Source organism: Tupaia chinensis, unplaced genomic scaffold (assembly GCF_000334495.1).
Source record: "Tupaia chinensis unplaced genomic scaffold, TupChi_1.0 Scaffold000207_1, whole genome shotgun sequence".
Classification (NCBI taxonomy): domain Eukaryota; kingdom Metazoa; phylum Chordata; class Mammalia; order Scandentia; family Tupaiidae; genus Tupaia; species Tupaia belangeri.
In genome coordinates this window covers 906,553-927,239 of record NW_006159682.1, presented here as the reverse complement: position 1 = coordinate 927,239, position 20,687 = coordinate 906,553, and the positions used below count along the sequence as shown (strand labels likewise).

General features: G+C 39.5%; 1 protein-coding gene across 1 annotated transcript in view; it reads right to left on the bottom strand.

Moving 5' to 3' along the window:
- EPS15 (epidermal growth factor receptor pathway substrate 15) overlaps positions 1–20,687 on the bottom strand; it is a 52,373-nt gene that overhangs the window by 15,332 nt on the left and 16,354 nt on the right. Inside the window, exons 4-9 of the mRNA XM_006147245.3 lie at positions 19,239–19,442; positions 16,214–16,330; positions 15,621–15,711; positions 11,891–11,926; positions 11,368–11,504; positions 5,312–5,381 (exon numbers count right to left, since the gene is read on the bottom strand). Of these exons, the coding sequence (XP_006147307.1) occupies positions 5,312–5,381; positions 11,368–11,504; positions 11,891–11,926; positions 15,621–15,711; positions 16,214–16,330; positions 19,239–19,442 (655 nt within the window). The remainder of the gene's footprint in view (positions 1–5,311; positions 5,382–11,367; positions 11,505–11,890; positions 11,927–15,620; positions 15,712–16,213; positions 16,331–19,238; positions 19,443–20,687) is intronic.

Genomic DNA, 20,687 nt, shown 5'->3' with positions numbered 1-20,687 from the left:
ACCCGATGGCTTAAAACTCATGTCGGACGTGTGTACGTACGTGCCCAAGATCCCGAGAGAAGAATGAAGAAGGGATTGTGGTGTGGCTATTCCCCTGGGGGGAGGTGATTTCTCACTTTCCGTTTCTCTCTCTCCCTCTCTGGTGAGGGCACACACCCTATAGCAAAAATCTCTTTTTAAAAAAAGAAGCATCGATGGTCAACTTGGTGCCTTCACCTGCTATTTGGATGCAGGCCTTGCCAGAACCACCACTGGCGATAAAGTTTTTAGGGCTCTGAAGGGAGCGGTGGATGGAGGCTTATCTGTCCCTCACAGTACCAAACGATTCCCTGGTTATGATTCTGAAAGCAAAGAATTTAATGTAGAAGTCCTTCGGAAGCACATCACAGGCCAGAACATCGCAGACTATACGTGTTACCTAATGGAAGAGATGAAGATGCTTACAAGGAACAATTCTCTCAATACATAAGAACAATGTAACTCCAGACATTAAAGAGGAGATATAAAGGAAGTTCACACTGCTATACGAGAGATCCCAGTCTATGAAAAGAAGCCCAAGAAAGAAATTAAAAAGAAAAGGTGGATTGTCCCAAAATGTCCCTTGCCCAGAAGAAAAATCAGGTAACCCAGAAGGCAAGCTTCCTCAGAGCTCAGAAGTGGGTTGCTGAGGGTTAAACCAAACCGTTTTCTATGAAGATATTCCAGATAAAGACAATAAACTTAACAACAAAGCAGAAAGTCTGGGACTTGAACCGTGGTTGATCATGTGGGAGTCCAGCATCCTTAACTAACATGCTACCTGCTGGCCCTCCTGATGTAACAATTCTTAATACAACCAGCTGACCAACAAATAAGTAAAACCAGTTATAATGCACTTCTCAAAGAATAACTCATCAGAGAATCCCGGGAGGAAAATACCTTTTCCAGCCATGACTCTTTCAGATATAATCAAGCTCACAGAAAATACTACGGGACATCCTTGAATAATATAAGGTGCAGATGTTGGTCATCTATAAAGGATCCATTATTTCAAGATGACCTTCAATTCATTCACTCACTCACCAACCCACCCATCCTCTAAAATTTACGAAGCTTCTATTCTGTTCAAGGTTAGGTACTAGAGACTTAGGGGAAAAGACATAATGCTTACCTTCAAGGAATTTTTTATTTCACTAAGTGATATACATGTACCTAACTGCTGTAAAACAAGTGTTAAAATGAAAAGATAGCAAAGGAGAAGCAATACCTAGATATAAGTGGAAGAAACAAAGAACCCTTTACAAAAAGGGCTTCACTTTCTTTTACTTGTGGACAGAGAGGTAGAAAGAGACAGACATATACTATACACATAAATACAAATTCACACCTACCCATACACACACATTTGTTTTCATTCAAATATTAAGTGGTCTTAAATAGAGAGTCATGGACTACAGTTTATGGAAATACAGAAAATTATGGATAAATATGACAGAAAGCAGAGACTGAAACAGTAAAATAAATGAACACTTTACGTTTAGCCTGAGTCACTGCCTTAAAAAGGACTTGGCATTTTACTCCTGCTGGAGTCAAAGATGCTCTGGGGAGGTCAGGCACTCCCTTTTATACCCTCAGGCTACTGTAAGGATTTAATTAGTAGCTGGCAAGATTCTACATTTTCTTAGTCAGAAGTTATTAAAATACTCCACGCAAAAAATGTTCCAGCACCAGAAGTAGTATAACTTGGAGTAGAAAAATAAGTTTTAACAATTCAAAATAAAGTATAGGTAAAAACTGAGTATCCTAATTTGCTTTCTTTAGTTGTCTTAGTCTGCAAAATGTCTAACTACCAGGAGTCAGTGCTAAAAAGACCTCAATGTGAGGCAAAGCATTAAAAATATTTAATATCTTTTTATCCCTATCATAACAACTATATTTCAGCACACACTGCTAAAAGTGATTTATCATACTTTTTTTTTTTTTTAACTTTTTACTATAGGGTGTGTGTGCTTGTCAGAGAAAGAGAGAGGTAATGTAAGAAGTCACCACTGCGGTGGGGAGGTTGGTGGAGACACTATAATCACTTCTCCATTCTTTCTCCAGGTTTTGGGCACATACCCACACATTCCCCGCATGATTTTCAAGCTGTCAGATCTAGAACTTCAACCACATACTTGTCATATGGAATCCAGTACCTTAACCACCACATCACCTGCCAGCCCTATCAAATATTTTTTTTTTTTGAGAGGGCATAAGCAATCTCCAGAAAGACAGAGAGAGACAGAGAGACAGAAAGCGAGAAATCACCCCTCAGAGGGGACAGCCACACCACAACTCCTTCTCCTCCATCCTCTTCTCGGAATCTTGGGCATGCACGCACATGCACCTGGCGTAAGTTTAAGCCACTGGGTCCGGGACTTGAACTGCAGTTGGCTATATGGGAGTCCAGCGACATAGCCAACTGTTGGTCCCCTATCATATATCTTTTAAGAACAAAAATTGGCCCTTATGTATTTATTTATTTTGAAACTTTACAACTCCCCTGCTCTGTGGGATTAATTTTTATGCTGATCAAACTAAATTTCCTGGTGGAAGACAACAACAAAGGTATGGGGAAATGAATAAGGTAGGAAAATGTCTTATACTTATGATGCTAGGTATGTAGTGTGAGTCACGCTTTCTTTCAGTGCTTTCCAGATGTTGGGATTTTATGAAGAAATAAACACATTAAAAACCTACCTACGGCCATTGGAGCTGGGAACTATTGCTTTCAGGGATTAAACTAATGAAGATTTTCTGCTGAGACTACATCCACCAGACCCCATGCATGAGTGGTAGGTAACCCTGGATCTTCCTCTCTGTCTCTCTCTGCATTTTCATTTTTTAACTTTTTTTTTTTTAAGGTAAAATATTTTCTTGACTCCCAGATTCTCCTTTTTCTTGTTAATTCTCACCTTTCCCCCTCCTGTCTAGGAGAGGCAAAAGTGCAGGTCTCAGAGAAGACTCCGCCACTGGAGCTGGGAACTATTGCTTTTGTGCGGTGTGTGAGTGTATCACACAGTTTTCATTAAAAAAAAAAAATTTTTTTAAAGAAAGAAATAAAATTTTTGTGCTTTTTGTTATTATTGTTGTTTTCCTCTTTCTCTGTTTTCCCTTTTTCTTTTACCTTCATCACTTTGCTGCTCGACCTCCACACACTGAGTGTTTAGTCAGGTCTAAGTGAACCATAGCCAAACATCTGAATACTATTAGGGTCAGAATATTCCTCAATTCCCATTGAATCTACTGCACAAAGAAAGAAAAATGGAACAGCAGTGAGATTGCAGATCATCTCCTCCTACATGCCTCTGAATGCTCAAACTGAACTTAAAGATATTAGGAAGAAACATATAACCCATCAGATGACCAGAAATCACCATAGAAACACAAGAAATATGAGAAACCAAGAAAATACCTCTCCCCCAAGGGAAAAGAATAACTCCTTTTCATCCACACACAGTACAATGGAACTCACAGATATGTCTGATAAAGAATTTAGAATATTCACAGTGACAAAGCTAACAGATGTAAGAGAAGACAATGAACTCCAGAAGATGCAAGAGAAAAGAGCCAATGAGTTCCAGGAAATAAGTTAGTTCCTGCATATTCTGAAAGGAAATACACACCATAAAAAAGAATCAAAAGGAACTGACTCTTCATTAGAGATGAAGGCTATAATACAGAAAATCAGGGAACCAGCAGTTAGCGTAATGGCTATGTCATTGGACTCCCATGTAGTCGACCGCGGTTCGTGTCCTGGACCTGGTGGCTTAAAACTTACGCCAGGTGCGTGTGCGTGCGTGCCCAAGATCCCGAGAGGAGAATGGAGGAGAAGGGATTGCGGCGTGACCATCTCCTCTGGGGGGTGATTTCTCGCTTTCTGTCTCTATGTCTCTCTCTGTCTGTCTGGCGAGCACACGCGCCCTATAGTGAAAAAACCTCTCCCCCCCCCAAAAAAAAGAGAAAATCAAAACCTCCTTGAAACTATTAAAAGCAGACTAGATCATACAGAAGATCGAATCCCACATGTAGAAGGCAGAATAACTGGACTAGAAAAATCCACCAAGAAGACTGAAAAAATAATATCCCATATAGTAAAGAGACTAATAAGAACATTTATATCTATTCCATGAAATCCTGGAAGAAAACTTTCCAAACCTAGAGAGGCATTCAAAGATCCACACCCAAGAAATACAAAGGACCTCAAATTGAATCAACCCGAGAAGATCTCCCAGACACAATTTAGCCAGATTGACCAAAACCACAGACAAAGACAAGATACTAAGATTGACAAGAGAGAAACATAAAGTTACTTACAAAGGACATCCCTTAGACTAATAGCAGACCTCTTATCGGAAACAATGTGAGCAAGGAAAGAACAGCAAAATATATTTAAAGTGTTGAGTGAAAAACAATTTTAACCAAGAATACTATACCCGGCAAGATTATCCTTCATATGGGAAGAAAAGACAAGAACATTCTCAGATAAATAAAACCTGAAGTAATTTACTGACACCAGGCCAGCTCTTTAAGAAGTTCTGAAGGGAGTGCTATATTAGAAAAACTAAATACAGACACAGAAATAAGAGTTCAAAAACAACTAAGAAAATGGCCAACTTAATGGTAGGGACAAATCCAGAGTTGAATGTTATCTTCTGGAACTTAAATGGAAAGATCAGACCACAATAGAAGATAAAGTACATGAAACTGAACTGGTGAAATAGAATTTTATGAAAGTAGTAAACTACATAACCTTGATGAAGTTACCTTAAGTTCTTGTCCTTAGTTTCCTGATATTTAAAATGAGAATATTATTTAAAAGGTTATTAAAAGAATTAAAAAAAGGAAAAAAAAAAACAGATGCCATAAGTAGAGCATGAAGACTATGCTAGAATAGCATTTAGCTTTTCTCTGTACTAATAGAACCTATTTGTATTTGTAAAGCAATATTCATTATCTATTGGAAGCTACTAAATCTTTTAACTTAGGCCGAAATCCATAAGAGTCAATGGCTGATTTTAAGACTGTCAAATACTGCCTTCTATAAAGCAGTGGTTTTAAGGATATTGAGTAGATCACACATTCTAGTAAGATCTTTAACAAGAACAGTAACTAAGATAATGAATAAGTAGAAGGTGATAATATAAATGCTTATCATCACTATTATTGGTAGATTACGACTGGATATAATTATGCGGTAATTTTAAAATCCATAAATAATAGAACAAATATGGAGACAAAAAAAGAAGCTTGATGTTCAACATTCAATGAAATTGATAAATTATTTATTTACCTGAATCGCTTGCTGCAACAACAACTGTTCCACCAGGAGCAAAAGGATCATTGTGCTTCAATACTTCTACCTAAACAATTTACACAAAACCATAGCTGAAAGAGGCAACATTTCATAGCTGAAACTTCACTGCCATTCCAAAGAAAATATTCTTTACAAACACTAAATTACTTAAGGAATACAAACATTAGGAAAAATGCTTACCACTACTGACTTGTAATCTTACTAACTGGAAATGATAACACGTTATTTTTAAACTTTAATTATGAAATATAATAATCCATTCAGAAGAGTGCATGAAGTATATGTATGCTTTAATAAATAAGTATCAAGTGAACAGCTCTGTAACTAAGAAGCTGCTACCACCTAAGAAATCTTCACGTTCCCTCTCATATATCCTTCATTCAGGTTCCTCTAAGGCTAATATCTCATATAATCATGACATATCTATAAAAACTAAAAAATTAACACTGGTACAAGCTATAAACTATAGACTTTATTTGACTGCACTGGTTTTTCCATAAATGTCCTTTTACTTTTTATTTATTTATTTTTACATTTTTTCCACATTTACTTTACATATCAAAAAACTTTTGCTCATACTCCATAGTTCTTGACAGTTAATAAACAACTTTCAAACTTCTGAAAAACTGAATTAAAAAAAATTGTTATAAATGTCCTTTTTCTATTCCAGGATATCAGGTTGCATTTAGGTTGCACATTATTCTAACTCTGAAATATCCTAGCACTTAAAGCCAGAAAAATGGTACATTTCCATTTTATAATTGTTGTCTAAAAATAATTCTAGGGCCAGCCCATGGCCTAGTTTTTGATGGAGCTGGATTCCACATGGCAGACTGTGTGGTTTGGATCCTGGCCCCAGAAGCTCGATAAATGTGCCAGGCATGTGTGTGTATGTCCCCCAAACCCCAAAAGGATGGAAAAATGGAGAAGGGATTACAGTGTGACCAATCCCCATGAGGGGTACTATTATCTATACTTCAGCTCTTTAAAATTAATTAATCAATCAATGTATTATTATATCTAATTTGACCAGAGAGAGAAAAGGTAAGAAAGTAAGCCACCAGGTCCTAACCATAGTTGGCCATGTGGAAGTCCAGAGCCTTAACTAACACACTGCCTGCTGGCCCCTATACTTTCATTTTTTGGGGGTTTTTAATTTTATTTATTCATTCATTTATTTTAATTTGACCAGAGAGAGAGAGAGAGAGAAAGTGAGAAAGCAAGTCACCAGGTCCAGGATTTGAACCATGGTCCCATGTGGGAGTGTCCAGCACTGTAACCACACCATGTCACCTGTTGGTCTCAATTTTTTTTTTAACTTTTATTTTTAAGGATTATTTATTTAACCTTATTTATTCATTCATTTATTTTAATTTGACCGGAGAGACAGAAAAGTGAGAAAGCAACCCACCAGGTCCAGGGCTTGAACCATGATTGGCCATGTGGGAGTCCAGCACCTTTAACCATGCCACCTGTTGGCTGCTATACTTCAGCTTTTAATCACGCTCAAATGAGTTATATATTTAGGAAGATAACTTTTTTTTTTCTTTCTGGTACCAGATTTTAAAAGTTTTATTTGAAAGACAATATTTTCAACAGAGTATCATCATTTTGTGATTTTCCTGCCCCAGCCTTCCAGTCAGCGAGGGCCACTGGTGCACATCACCATGTCTCCTCTGCACAGCTGTGCAGGGAACTAAACCTGGGTCTCTTAGTTTTTGATACAGGGTGTGCACTTGCCTGAGTGACAGAAAGTGAGAAATCACCCCCCTCTCCCCCAAGGGCAATGGCCACACTGCAATCCCTTCTCTTCCTGTCTCTTCTCAGGATTTTGGGCACACACATATACATGCCCGGCATAAGTTTTAAGCTGCCAGGTCTGGGACTTGAACTGTGGTCGACTACGTGGGAGTCCAGCGATGTAACCATTATTCTATCTGCTAGTCCCAACCTGGGCTTTTATGCAGCCACAGCCAATGTGTATCAGTGACCTACCACCTGTGTCACTTTGGCTGGGTCTGGCATCATGCTCTTTTTAAGGGGTCAGCCAAATACCTCAGATGAGAAAGGTATTTAGAACATTTATCTCCAACTCTAACTCCTGGCTATGAATGTTGACTGTATACAGGCTTTATTTCCAATCATTAAGAAGTTGGATTTTACAACTGAATATTGCCAGAGTTCAATTTATAAATTTCCAAGTAAACAAATGCAGTTGAAGAGAAAAGTTAATACAAACTGGGAATTACATTTTTTCTTTACATTTCAAAAGTATTAGCAGAAAGAAATAATTAACACTAATGAAGTTTTTTAAAGTGGAAAAAAAATTAAATTTGCCATGTGTGTGCACTCTTGAGGGGAAAGGGAGGGAGGAAAGAAGGGAGAGAAAGCACCCCCCATAGGGGATGGGCACGCCAAGTCCTCCATTTCTCCTCCTTGGGATTTTGTACACACACACACACACACAGTGTGTTTTTCAAGCCACTGGGTAAGATACTCAAACCACACGATCGGTCATGAGGGACCCAGCTGCCTTAACCACCATGCCACCAGTTGGCCCAACAGTACTTATTTTAACTGATGCCAGTGACATTACAGTGATATTACTATAAAACTAGCACACTAGCTTAGATGATATCTGCTGAATGAATACACAGCAATGAAAGAAAAAAATTAAACTGCTTTATGTAGTGAGGTAAATTTCCATGTTTCCTACCATGTTAGCCAAGATGGGCTGAATTGGTGGTGAGGCAGTAACACACTGCTCAAGTGAAGCTGGATCCCTGTGAAAGACCATGGGTTCAGTTCGCCTGTGGACCTGTACATGGCAGGAGGCCTTCCTGGCTAGCTGGGAAGGCTGGGGGTTTTTGGGGATAGATTATGCATGAGATCCTTTAGAGATTTTTGTCTTTCTTGCTGTTTCTCACTCTCATGAAAGAAAGAAACTCAAAAAGGAGGGCAATTAAAATAACCCTCATTGGGACCAACATATGGCATAATGGTAATATTGCTGGACTCTTTCTTGTTATTGAGTCCTGATCCGGCAGCTTGAAACTCCCGTTGGGTGCATGTGTGTGCATACCTCAAATCTCAAGAGAATAGAGGAGAAGAGATTGCAGTGCAGTCATTGCCCCTGGCAGGTGGTTTCTTGCTTTCTGTCTCTCTGTCTCTCCAGCAAGCGCACGCACCCTGTAGCAAAAATCTCTTAAAAAACAAAAACAAAAACCAAACTTGTTAATATTAATATAAAAATACTGGCATGAGATATAGATAGTGACATAACTGAAGTCACCAACTATGAATGTTTCTTGACTTTGAGAGAGAAGGAAAAACTAACACGACTTACTTGTTTACTTGAAATGACAGAGTACATGGATGCATGGGGTCAGGTTGGGGGATGGTGTATCCTCAACAGGGTCTCATCACACTGGGATCCCCCTTCCCTACCCTCTAGCTCCTCAGGATCTTGGGCATCCACATGTGCACCCAACATGTCCTTAGGCTGACTTGGGAATCTGAACCTGCAGGTGACCATGTGGCTTCCAGCCTTGCAGGGCACTGTCACCACTGTACCACAGCAGTTGGGCCTAACAAGCCCTGTTTTTAACAAAAGCCTGCATATTTGATTTGCTATGACAACGAGAAAAGGCATGCCTACGTGTGTCAGGTTTAATTTCTATCTTCACCATACACTGTGCTACCACCCTAAAAGGCTGCTATGATAATAAGAGGAATAGTTGATAAGTGTGTAGAGCTCTTGAAGGAATAAGAAGCCACAAAACACAAAACTTGATCTTTTAAAAAAATTTACTATAGGGCACATGTGCTCGAGAAAGAGAAGCAAAAAGAGAGAGAGAGGGGAAAAGTGAGAAAGCACCCTCCAGGGGGATGACCATGCCATTGGCCCTTCTCCATTCTACCCTCAGGATTTTGGGCATGTATAACACACACATATCTAGAGTGTTTTTCAGGCTGCTGGGTCTGGGACTTGAACTGGGCAGTGAGCCATGTGGGACCCAGCTGCCTTAACCACCATGCCACCAGGCTGGCTCACAAAATTCTATGGTTTGTTGTCTGATAATTATGCAATTTAGCATCCAAGTATAGTTTTCTAACTAAATTCAGGTGGTATAATTTAAAGGAATTAATGTTCCAAAATTCTCCTTTAATGTCACCTAATTTATCACAAAAGTCTCTCTTCTATAGCATATGCACTTTTCCCTTTGACAGTAGGTCTTAGCACCTGCACAATGCGAACCAGCTAACCATTCACTAGCTAGGGTGGCAGAAAATGGTAAATCTTTTTGTTTGTTTTATTATGCCCCATAGAGAGCAGAGATCATTCATGGAGTACAAGAGACTTTTGGGGGGAAATCTATATATAGAGTATAATCAGAGACCTGCTTGAAAAGAAGAAAGAGCATAAAAAACCAGCAAATTGGTAGAAGAATTTCATTTAAATTCTAGACCAATGTATTAGTGAAGACCTTAGATTCCGGCCAAATAGACTAAGTTTTGAATCCAATTCTACCTATCACTGACTTACTACCAATTTAACTTAAATATCATTTACTTTATCTTAAAAATTGAGATATATAGAATTCACTTTGGATTATTCTTGGAACTTAGAAGAGATTAGATAAGGTGCAGCTATTATTATATTAACAACTTGGTTTTCTGTTTCAATTTGTTTTTTTTTTGGAGAGGTTTTCGCTATAGGGTGCGTGCGCTCGCCAGACAGACAGAGACATAGAGACAGAAAGTGAGAAATCACCCCCCAGGGGGGGTGGTCACGCCACAATCCCTTCTCCTCCATTCTCCTCTTGGGATCTTGGGCACGCATGCACACGTGCCCGGCGTGAGATTTAAGCCACCGGGTCCGAGACGCGAACCGCGGTCGACTACGTGGGAGTCCAGCGACATAGCCATTACGCTAACTGCTGGTTCCCTCAATTTGTTTTTAATGGAGAAATTATAAGCTATCAGCAAGGGTCATATTCCAGTTCAAAACTGGAAAAGAAAAAGAAAAGTAGAACACATGGTAAAAAAAATCTCACCAGGGAAAGGAACAGGAGAAATGTGTTTATTTTTAAATTAGGAAGAGCTGATTTGGCTTTCTTTCTCTTTAGATGACAGAAGTGTAGAATGAGAGGCTGAAATAAGAAGGTGAGAGGAAAATTCAGGTTGCAGCCTATTTTAGAATTTGGCAAAGGGGTCCCTCTGCAAACTAAGGGCTATAGGAAACCAGAGTATCCAGTGACCTGTGGAAACCCCAAGTACTCAGTTACAGAGTTATGTGTCCAGTTTTACACCTATGGAAAATACCAGTTGTTGGCCAAGTAGCTCTTTAATGAATATAGTTAAAAGAGCAATTCAGGAATACAAAAATTGGGCCAGCAGGTAGTGTGGTGGTGAGGCCTCCCACAACCAGGTTGCTGGACTCCCACATGGTCAACTGTGGTTTAAGTCTTGGACCTGGTGGCTTGCTTTCTCACTTTCCTTTCTATCTCTCACTGATCAAATTAAAAAATAAATGAATAAATAAAATTAAATACTTCTTTTAAAAAAATTAGGTCTCTTGAAGGATGAACTTAAATTTTAGATACTGTAAGTTAGGCTAGTCAATTCCAGTGGGTGATCAGACCATGAAATACCAGCCAGAACCCAAGACTAGCTGGGTCAGGATAAGATTGAAATTCTTTTTTTTTTGAGTTTTTTGCTATAGGGCGTGTGCACTTGCCAGAAAGACAGTGAAAGACAAAGTGAGAAATCACCCCCTGGGGGGATGGTCATGTTCCCTTCTCCTCCATTCACCTCTCAGAATCTTGGGCATGCACGCACATGCGCGTGGTGTGAGTTTAAGCCACAGGTCTGGCATTCGAACCGCTGTCGACTACATGGGAGTCCAGTGACATAGCCATTATGCCTACTGCTGGTCTCAATGTTGAAATTCTTATATGGTCATTTAAATGAGGATTTTTCAGGATACTTAATACCTCAATTATTGAACAGTTTTTAATTCCCCCACTTACCGATGTATTACTGCTACTGCTGGCTGCACTGAAAGGATCAGTACTTGAATTGGCAAAAGGATCAGTAGACGACTGCTTAAAGAAACAATCAGATGCAAATGGATCTGAACCTTTGAAAGGATCACTACCAAATGGATCTAAAAAAGTAAAGCACAATAAAAGAGACTAAAAATCATTATACTAAATGTCCTATTCCCTAAAGGCACAATCAATGCTTTATCCCAGTTAGGTACATTTTTCTTTTTTTAAGATAGGGTCTTGCTTTTGTGATCCTCCTGCCTCAGCCTCCCAGATGCTACTCTAGGGACACACAACCAAGCCAGGCTCTTTTTAGACAGAGTCTCGTAAGTCACCCAGGCCAGCCTCAAGTTAATGATCCTTTTCCTTCTCTTTTCTTCTCTTTCATAAAGGGGAGGAGTCCATTTCTCTAACTACCCAACTTCTGACCTCTCATTCCCGAATACAATGTAAGTTTATAATTTAGTAGATCGAATAAAAATATGGAACTCAATAATATACTGACCAATTTTCCCAAAAGGATCATCCTTGAAAGGATCACCTGTGATAAAATAAACAGAAATCAAAACAATCATATTTAATGTTGTGGCACCATTAAAGGGTAACTTGAAAACAAAAGCAAAGTTGTTGCTTTTTCAGTTTGCCAGAGGGTGTGTGTGCTTGCCAGAGAGACAGAGGAGATGGTGAAAGCACCTGGATGGAAAACGGTCATGCCATAATCAAGCCCTTCTTCATTTCTTTTTCCGTTTGAGATTTTGGGCACATGTACTTGGTGTGTTTTTCAAACCACTGAGTCTGAAACTCAAATCCTGCGGTGGGCCATGTGGATCTATTTCCCTTAACTATCAGGTCATGAGCTGGCCCAGCAAAGCAAAGTTTCTTAAAGCAGCTTGTTATAATAAATCCACCTCAAAGTAGATAAAATAGTGAATGTCAAGGTCATCCACCTTAGGAAGTGTTCAAAATAATAAAGAGCAGAAGGGAGACCTTAACAACTTCAGAAAAGAAAAAAATTTGAAGTATAGCCAACTATATTTACTTTGATCACAAGTCAAGGTAACAGATGGCAAGGAAGACAGCTCTGACAGAAAAATTTTAGTAATTACTACTTTTCACCTGAGTATTGAGTGGGTATTACTATCACTTCTTCAAAAATAAAGATACTGGGACCAGCGGTTAGCATAATGGCTATGTTGCTGGACTCCCATGCAGTCGACCGTGATTTGTGTCCCAGACCCAGTGGCTTAAAACTCATGCCTGGCACGTGTGCGTGCGTGCCCAAGATCCCAAGGAGAGAATGAAGAAGAAGGGACTGCAGTGTGGCCATCCGTCCTGGGGGATGATTTCTCGCTTTCTGTCTCTCTGTCTCTCTCTGTCTTTCTGGTGAGTGCATGCGCCCTTTAGCAAAAACCTCTCCAAAAAAAAGTACTAAGCTTCACTGAAGCAAAAAAAAAAAAATCTACTTAAGAGCCCAGAAATAAACCCTTACATGTGCTCACTGGAGAAACAGAGAGAGAAAGCAAGAAATCATCTCCCAGAGGGATAGCCACATAGGAATGCATGCACATGTACCCAGCATGAGTTAAAGTTGCTGGGTCTAGGACTTGAACCGTGGTCGACTAAGTGGGAGTCCAGCAATATAACCATTATGCCATCTGCTGACTCCTGGTCATTTTATAAAATCTTTTCAACATATGGTGTTGAGACAACTGGTATCTACATGCAAGAGAGAGAAGTTTGAACCCAACCTCCCACCATATATAAACTAACTGAAGATGGCTCAAAGATCTAAATGTAACACTTAAAACTATAAAACTCTTAGCTTTGCAACTTTGGATTCGGTATGGATTTTTTTTTTTTTGGGGGGGGAGAGGTTTTTACTATAGGGTGCGTGTGCTTGCCAGAAAGACAGAGAGACAGAAATCAAGAAATCATCCCCCAGGGGCGATGGCCATGCTGCAATCCCTTCTCCTCCATTCTCCTCTCAGGATCTTGGGCACGCGTGCACACGCACACACACACACACACACACACACACACACGCACACACACACACATGACCCCCACACACACGCACACACACACACATGCCTGGTGTGAGTTTAAGCCACCAGGTCCGGGACTCAAACCGTGGTCGACTACATGGGAGTCCAGCAACATAGCCATTATGCCAACTGCTGGTTCCAGGATTCAGTATGATTCTTAGGTATGATACCGAATGCATTAAGTGACAAAAGACAAAAATAGATAAAATGAATTTCACCCCAATTAAAAGCTGCTATACTTGATGGTATACCATCAAGAATATGAAAAAATAACATTGAATGGAAGGAAATGTTTGCAAATCATGCATTTGATAAAGAAATTATATTTAGAATATGTAAAGAACCTGAGAGGTCAATAATAAAAAGATAAATAATTCAATTAAAATGGGCAAAAGGATCTTTATAAACATTTTCCAAAGAAGATAAATTATATAAATGGTCAATAAGCACATAGAAAGGTGATCAATGACATTAGTCATTCGGAAATACACATTAAACCAACAACGAGATACCACTACATACTTACTAGGATGGCTATACTCAAAAGAAGAGACAAAACGCATTGGTAAAAATGTGGAGAAACTACACTGTGGAAATGTGAAATGGTATAGCCTCTTGGAAAAACCACCTGATGGGACCAGCAGTGGACATAATGGCTATGTTGCTGGACTCCCATGTGTTTGACTGCGGTCTGAGTCCTAGACCCGGTGGCTTAAACTCGCGCTGGGCACATGTGCGTGCGTGCTCAAGACCCCGAGAAGAGAATGGAGGAGAAGGGATTGCGGCGTGGCCATCCCCTTGGGGGATGAATTCTCGTTTTCTGTCTCTGTCTTTCTGGTGAGTACACGTGCCCTATAGCAAAATCTCTCAAAACAAAACAAAAAACACACAAAAAAAGACAACAACAAAAAACAACCTGACAATTCATCAATCAATTACACTGTTACTATACGACTTGATATATATGCCCAGGAGAAATAAAAATAGATCCACATAAAAATGTCTACATTGAGTGTGTGTGCTTGTGTGCCCAAGATCCCAAGTGGAGAATGAAGGAGAAGATCTGTGGCATGGCCATTCTCCCTGGGGAGTAATTTCTTGCTTTCTGTCTCTCCAGCAGGTGCACATGCCCTAATGCACAAATCTCTCTCTTCAAAAAAAAAAAAAGAGTGCCCAATCTCCTCTACTGGTCTATACATCTCGTTCCTTTGGTCCCTGTTCTGAAGAAGAAACATACTGTAATCAGGGACTCCTAAGGTATACTCAAAGGCTTATTTACTCCTGAGATTTATCTCCCTATGAAGAATAAATATGTATAAATCTAAGTATATAAAGCTCCCATTCTAATCTCTACCTTCATTTTAACAAGTAGGCTCTCAAAACTAAAGCTTAATTTTTGGGCTGGCAGGTGGCATGGTGGTTAAGGGCTCTGGGCTCCCACATGCCCAGCTCTGCTTCAAGTCCTGGACCTGGCAGCTTATTTTCTCACTTTTCCTCTCTCTCTCTCTGTCCCTCTTTGGTCAAATGAAAATAAATAAATAAGCAACGAAGGGACCAGCAGTTAGTGGAACGGCTATGTCGCTGGACTCCCATGTAGTCGACCGTGGTTCGCATCCCAGACCTGATGGCTTAAAACTCATGTCGGGTGTGTGTGCGCCCAAGATCCCGAGAGGAGAATGGAGGTGAAGGGATTGTGGCGTGGCCATTCTCCCTGTGGGGGTGATTTCTCACTTTCTGTCTCTCTGTCTCTGTCTGTCTGGCGAGTGCACATGCCCTATAGCAAAAAAAAAAAAAAGCTCTCCAAAAATAAATAAATAAATAAATAAATAAATAAGCAACGTTAAATAATTGCAACAACAAACAAACCCTGAAGCGTAATTTTTAGAGTTTTACCTATTTCTTCCTTGAGAAAGAGAACGATGGAGGCAGGAGAGATACCCTTAGCAGGGTCCTCACCTTATGATCTACCCCAGCCTCCTCTAGCTTCTGCCAGCCCACATCATAGGCACATATGCCCGGCAAGTGAAGGGAGGCCCTGTGGCACAAACAAGGACAGGGACTGTCCCATGTGGGTCTAGTTGCATTACTGTTGTGCCACCACTTGGCCCCTTGAAGTGTAATTCTTATACAGTTTATATATTAAAAACTCCTTTCTGGGTAAATCTGTAATATTAAAAAAAGAATACTTACTGCCAACGAAAGGATCAGACTGGAAAAAATCCAAGTTTGTATCTGCAACTGGATCTGTCAGTGAACTTGATTCTACATTAAATGGGTTTTCCTAAAAATAAGTTAAAAATAATTATTTTTAGGAACCAAAATTTTAAAAGGTAACTTTTAAAATAAAGTAATACACATGCAGGTCATATACATGCTTTCAAAAATCAACTGACAGTAATAAAACAGTATTTCTGTAGTTATAAAATATATTTAACACATTTTTCTCTTTTCTTAGCTTACGATATGTATAACTTAGATTTAAGAAAACTCAAGTAGGGACCAGCAGATGGTGTAACGGTTATGTCACTGGACTCCCACATAGTAGACCGTGGGTCGAGTCCTGGAACCAGTGGCTTAAAACTTACTCCAGGCGTGTATGTGTGCACACCCAGGATCCTAAGAGGAGAATAAAAAAGAAGGGACTGTGTGCATAACCATCCCCCCTGGGAGTGATTTCTCACTTTCTGTCTCTCTGGTGAGTGCACACACTGTATAGTAAAAAAAAAAAAGGAAAGAAAGAAAACCCAAGTGATAAGAACATTTAAATATAAAATTATTTTTACCTCTTTTGAATGTCTGTCATCGTCAAATTCAGGACACACTTTTTCATCAACAGCGGCAGTCACTACTTCATTTTCATCAGTCACACCAGAAGGCAATATTTCAGGACTGCTCCTTGCCTACAAAACATTAATGAAATGGACTAAAAATATGTTCTTCTATTGTACTTGACAGAGGAAAGTGACAAGGGATTACCAAAAATTACTTAAAAATTAGAAACAGTGCTGGTCTTATAGCACAATTAATCCCTGTGCAGAGGAAGCCAATCTCACTCAGGTAACCACAGCTTGAATTCCAGCCCTAGCAATGGCCTGAAAACCATTCTGGGCATGGGCATGTCAGCCCTAGATCTTGGTGAGATGAAGAAATGGAAGGAAATTAAGAACTGTGGTGTGACAAGGCCCCACCTGGAGCTGCTTTCTCTTTCATGTGCACACATGCGAGTGCGTGACTGTGTCCTCTAGCCAAAAACTTTCTTCTCCTATAAAATTTCTTATGAAAATGGTATCAAAGTCATTCTCCAGCTAGAATAAGCCTCCAAGTTTGCTCAATCTATATCTTACCTCTTCTTCTAATCTCTGCCTTTTTCTTCATTCTCACTGTAACTAGCAATCATTTATAATATCTTCTCTGGCCCAGATAACTGCAACCAGAAGGCACACCTTCCCGCCTCCGAAAATGTACTCTTCCAATCTATCCTCTTTATAGGAGCCAAAGTAATAGATCTAAAAATGAATGTGATCATGACTCTTCTGGTTAAAAGTCTTTCAATGGCTCCCTACTGCTTTCTTGATTTAGACCAGTGGCTAAAAAGGCTTAAAAAATAGCAGGGGCAATCTCCATCTCATACCATCCTTATGTGTTTGAAAGATAGCCTAGTCACCTGTCTTTGGTGCTTGAAAAACTATTGTACAAAATATCTAAGGCTGTACTATCTAAATAAAATTAAATCTGTTATCTTTACCTCTTTACAACCTCTCAAATTTATGTTCTCATTATCCCTCCTGCTACTGCTGAAGTTTAGGCTAAAACAACTCTCACATAACTATTCCAACAGTCTCTTAACATAGTTCTGTGCACAGTCCCACTCTCCAATCCTTTTCTCACGTGTCTAAATTCTTGCCTAAAATGCTTCATGGCTACTCATTGTAGTGACATATCATTTATGCATCAAAATGAATAAAAATCTAGCCCTTTTTGACCTAAAGGTGGTCATTTCATTTTTACTCAGTTACACATCATAACTACCCATGAAATTTGCTTTTAAATATATATTTGGTATAGCCAGTGGTGTGGCAGCTAAGGCAACTGGATCCACATGGCTGACTGTGCAGTTTGTATCCCAGACCTGGTGGCTTGAAAAACACACAAGGTGCATGTGTGTGCACATGCCCAAAATCCCAAAAGGAGAAGTGGAGGAGATGGGATTGCAGTGTGATCATTTCCCGTGGGTGGTGGGAAGGTGCTTTTTCACTTCCTCTCTCTCTGGGGAGTACATGTACCTTCTAGCAAACTAAGACAAAACAGCTGTACCTGGCTCCATCCCAGAAACTCTAGTTCAGTAAGTTAAGGCTAAGACACACACATCTATGTTTTGATAAAGTACCAGAGTAATGCAGATACTCAACAGGAGAAAACCTAACCTCTTATAGAGAGCCGCCTCAGTATCACAAGCGGGCTTTCAAAACTTCTCATGATTCTGTGCAGTGTGCTTTCTCTGCCAAGCATGCACCATTCTCTTCTTGCTTAATTTCATTTTCACTTACCAAACCTCACTTGCAAAGTTTTCCCTGAGCCCCCTCTAATCCATCCTAACCAGAATATCCTGTTTCCTTTATCACGGCCTTTTAAACAGTATTATACTACTAAACTGGATGCTGCTTGAAATAAGGGTTAAAGTTCTTTTGTCTCTGTAAATCTCATATATAATATAGCACTACTGTACATAGTTGGTGCTCTCTAAATAATTAGTAATGAGTTTTGTAATAAAGAATTATTAGTTTTGGCCTTGGGAGAGGGTAAACTTTAAAAAAATTTTTCTATCTACAGAAATATGCTTTAAAAACATCTATAGCCTTTTGGCTGGAACCGCCATCTTCCAGTAATTAACCAAAATGACGAACACACAGGGAAAAAGGGTAAGAGGAGAGGCACCCGATATATGTTCTCTAGGCCTTTTAGAAAACATGGAGCGGTTCCTTTGGCAACATATATTAGAATCTACAAGAAAGATGATATTGTAGACATTAAGGGAATGGGTACTGTTCAAAAAGGAATGCCCCACAAATGTTACCATGGCAAAACTGGAAGAGTCTACAGTGTTACCCAGCATGCTGTTGGCATTGTTGTGAACAAACAAGTTAAGGGCAAGATTCTTGTCAAGAGAATTAATTAAACATATGAAGCATTCTAAGAGCAGAGATAGCTTCCTAAAACGTGTGAAGGAAAATGACCAGAAAAAGAAAGAAGCCAAAGAGAAAGGTACCTGGGTTCAACTAAAGCACCAGCCTGCTCCATGCAGAGAAGAGACACTTTGTGAGAACCAATGGAAAGGAGCCTGAGCTACTGGAACCTATTCCCTATGAATTCATGGCTTGATGGGTGTTAAAAATAAACTAATCTGTGGTCTATAAACATGTTTGCCTTAATTGAGTAGAATTACGGTCACTCCCCAAAGCTAATTTTTATTGGGCTTTAATTCATTTTATAGTATATTTATTCAAATTTAGTATTTTTTCACCTGAAAGATGTTAGGTGGTTTGGTTTATACAGCAAATAAAACTCAGTTGGTTAAAAAAATAAAAACATCTATAAAATATAAATCATTTAAAATTACATTTTTACACTAGTTAAAGCTATTAGAATTGTTGGATCAGCACTCACTCTTTGCCTTTAAGAAAGCAATCTCATTTGTCCTCAGCTAAGTCACATCCACACATTTATATTAGTTATGATGCCATCAAAACTTCGATATGCACTAATCTTTTCTAAAGTTGATGATGAAGGTTATGGAACTGTAAGACTCACTGGAGACTCCTGGTGTATAGGCTCAGATTCTAGGTTGTTCTGGCCTTCAGCATGTTCGTTGAGGTTGGCTGTTTCACTGCTGCTGGTGCTAAGGCTGCAGTAATCCGTGGCACCATTAACAAGAACACTGTGTGGGCTACTGCACCAATTTAACTGACTATTATGATTTTCCAGATCTTTTATTTCCATCAGTTTCATTTGCATCTGTCAAAACAAAGTAGAAATACAAAATAGAATTTATTACTAGAAAAACATGTAACAGAAAAATGGCTATACCCCCAGACTTGGTCAAGGATAAATTTGCCTCTTTCAAGGAGAATCCTTTGGAAATAAAACATATCTGTGAAGAAAGATTTCAGGAGCTTTCCCAGTAAGTTCTCCTCTTGGAATTCCATGGATTTGCTTTTGTAAACATTTTGGAATCTCTAAGAATTTTGATTTAAATATCTGTAGACTGGCAATTCTTTAGCGAATAGTCAGAAAAAGAAAAGTCAAGGGATTGAGAGAAAAGGTAGTAAAGCAACAAAGAAAGATGAGAAATTTTGTGATGAAGCTTTAGGAGAGATAAAGAAAGGTGAGGGAGGATACTCAAAGCTTTGGAATCATCTATCCTTCTACTGAGAAAGGAGTGAGGACAAAGTAAAATGAGCTAGTGTTCTATCCCTTAACATTACTTATTAATAGGTTAGAGTAAAGGTCTCCACCTTTTTTGGCACCAGGAACCAGTTTCATGGAAGACAATTTTCCCATGGACCAGGGTATAGAGGGTAGGGGGTAAATGGTTTATGAGAGCACACAATCTAGATTCTTCGCATGCACAGCTCGTAGTAGGGTTCATCCTCCTATGAGAAATTAATGCCGCTGCTGATCTGACAGGAGGTGGAGTTCAGACAGTAACACCAGCAATGGGTTGTGGCTGTAAATACAGAAGCAGCTTCGCTCTCATAAATAAAGATAAAGCTTTGCTCATGTACATACAGATGAAGTTCCACTCATATGCCTGCTGCTCGCCTCCTGCTATGTGTGTGACCTGGTTCTTTTTTTTGTTTTTCCTTCTTTTTTAGAGGTTTTTTTGCTATAGGGCGTGCACACTCGCCAGAAAGACAGAGACAGGTAGACAGAAAGCAAGAAATCACCCCCCATGCCGCAACCCCCTCTCCTCCATTCTCCTCTTGGGATCTTGGGCACGCATGCACATGTACCCGGTGTGAGTTTAAGCCACCGGGTCTGGGACTCGAACTGTGGTTGACTACATGGGAGTCCAACGACATAGCCATTATGCTAACTGCTGGTCCCCCCAAAAAGCAAAATGTATACTAGAGACAAGAGAAAAAAATGTTTATACAAACACAGAGAGTAAATAAAGACAAACTTATGAATATCTCGAAGAAATTGAGAATAAGGCAGATTAACAACATTTCTATTGAAAGCTGGCCTCCTTGTAGGGAG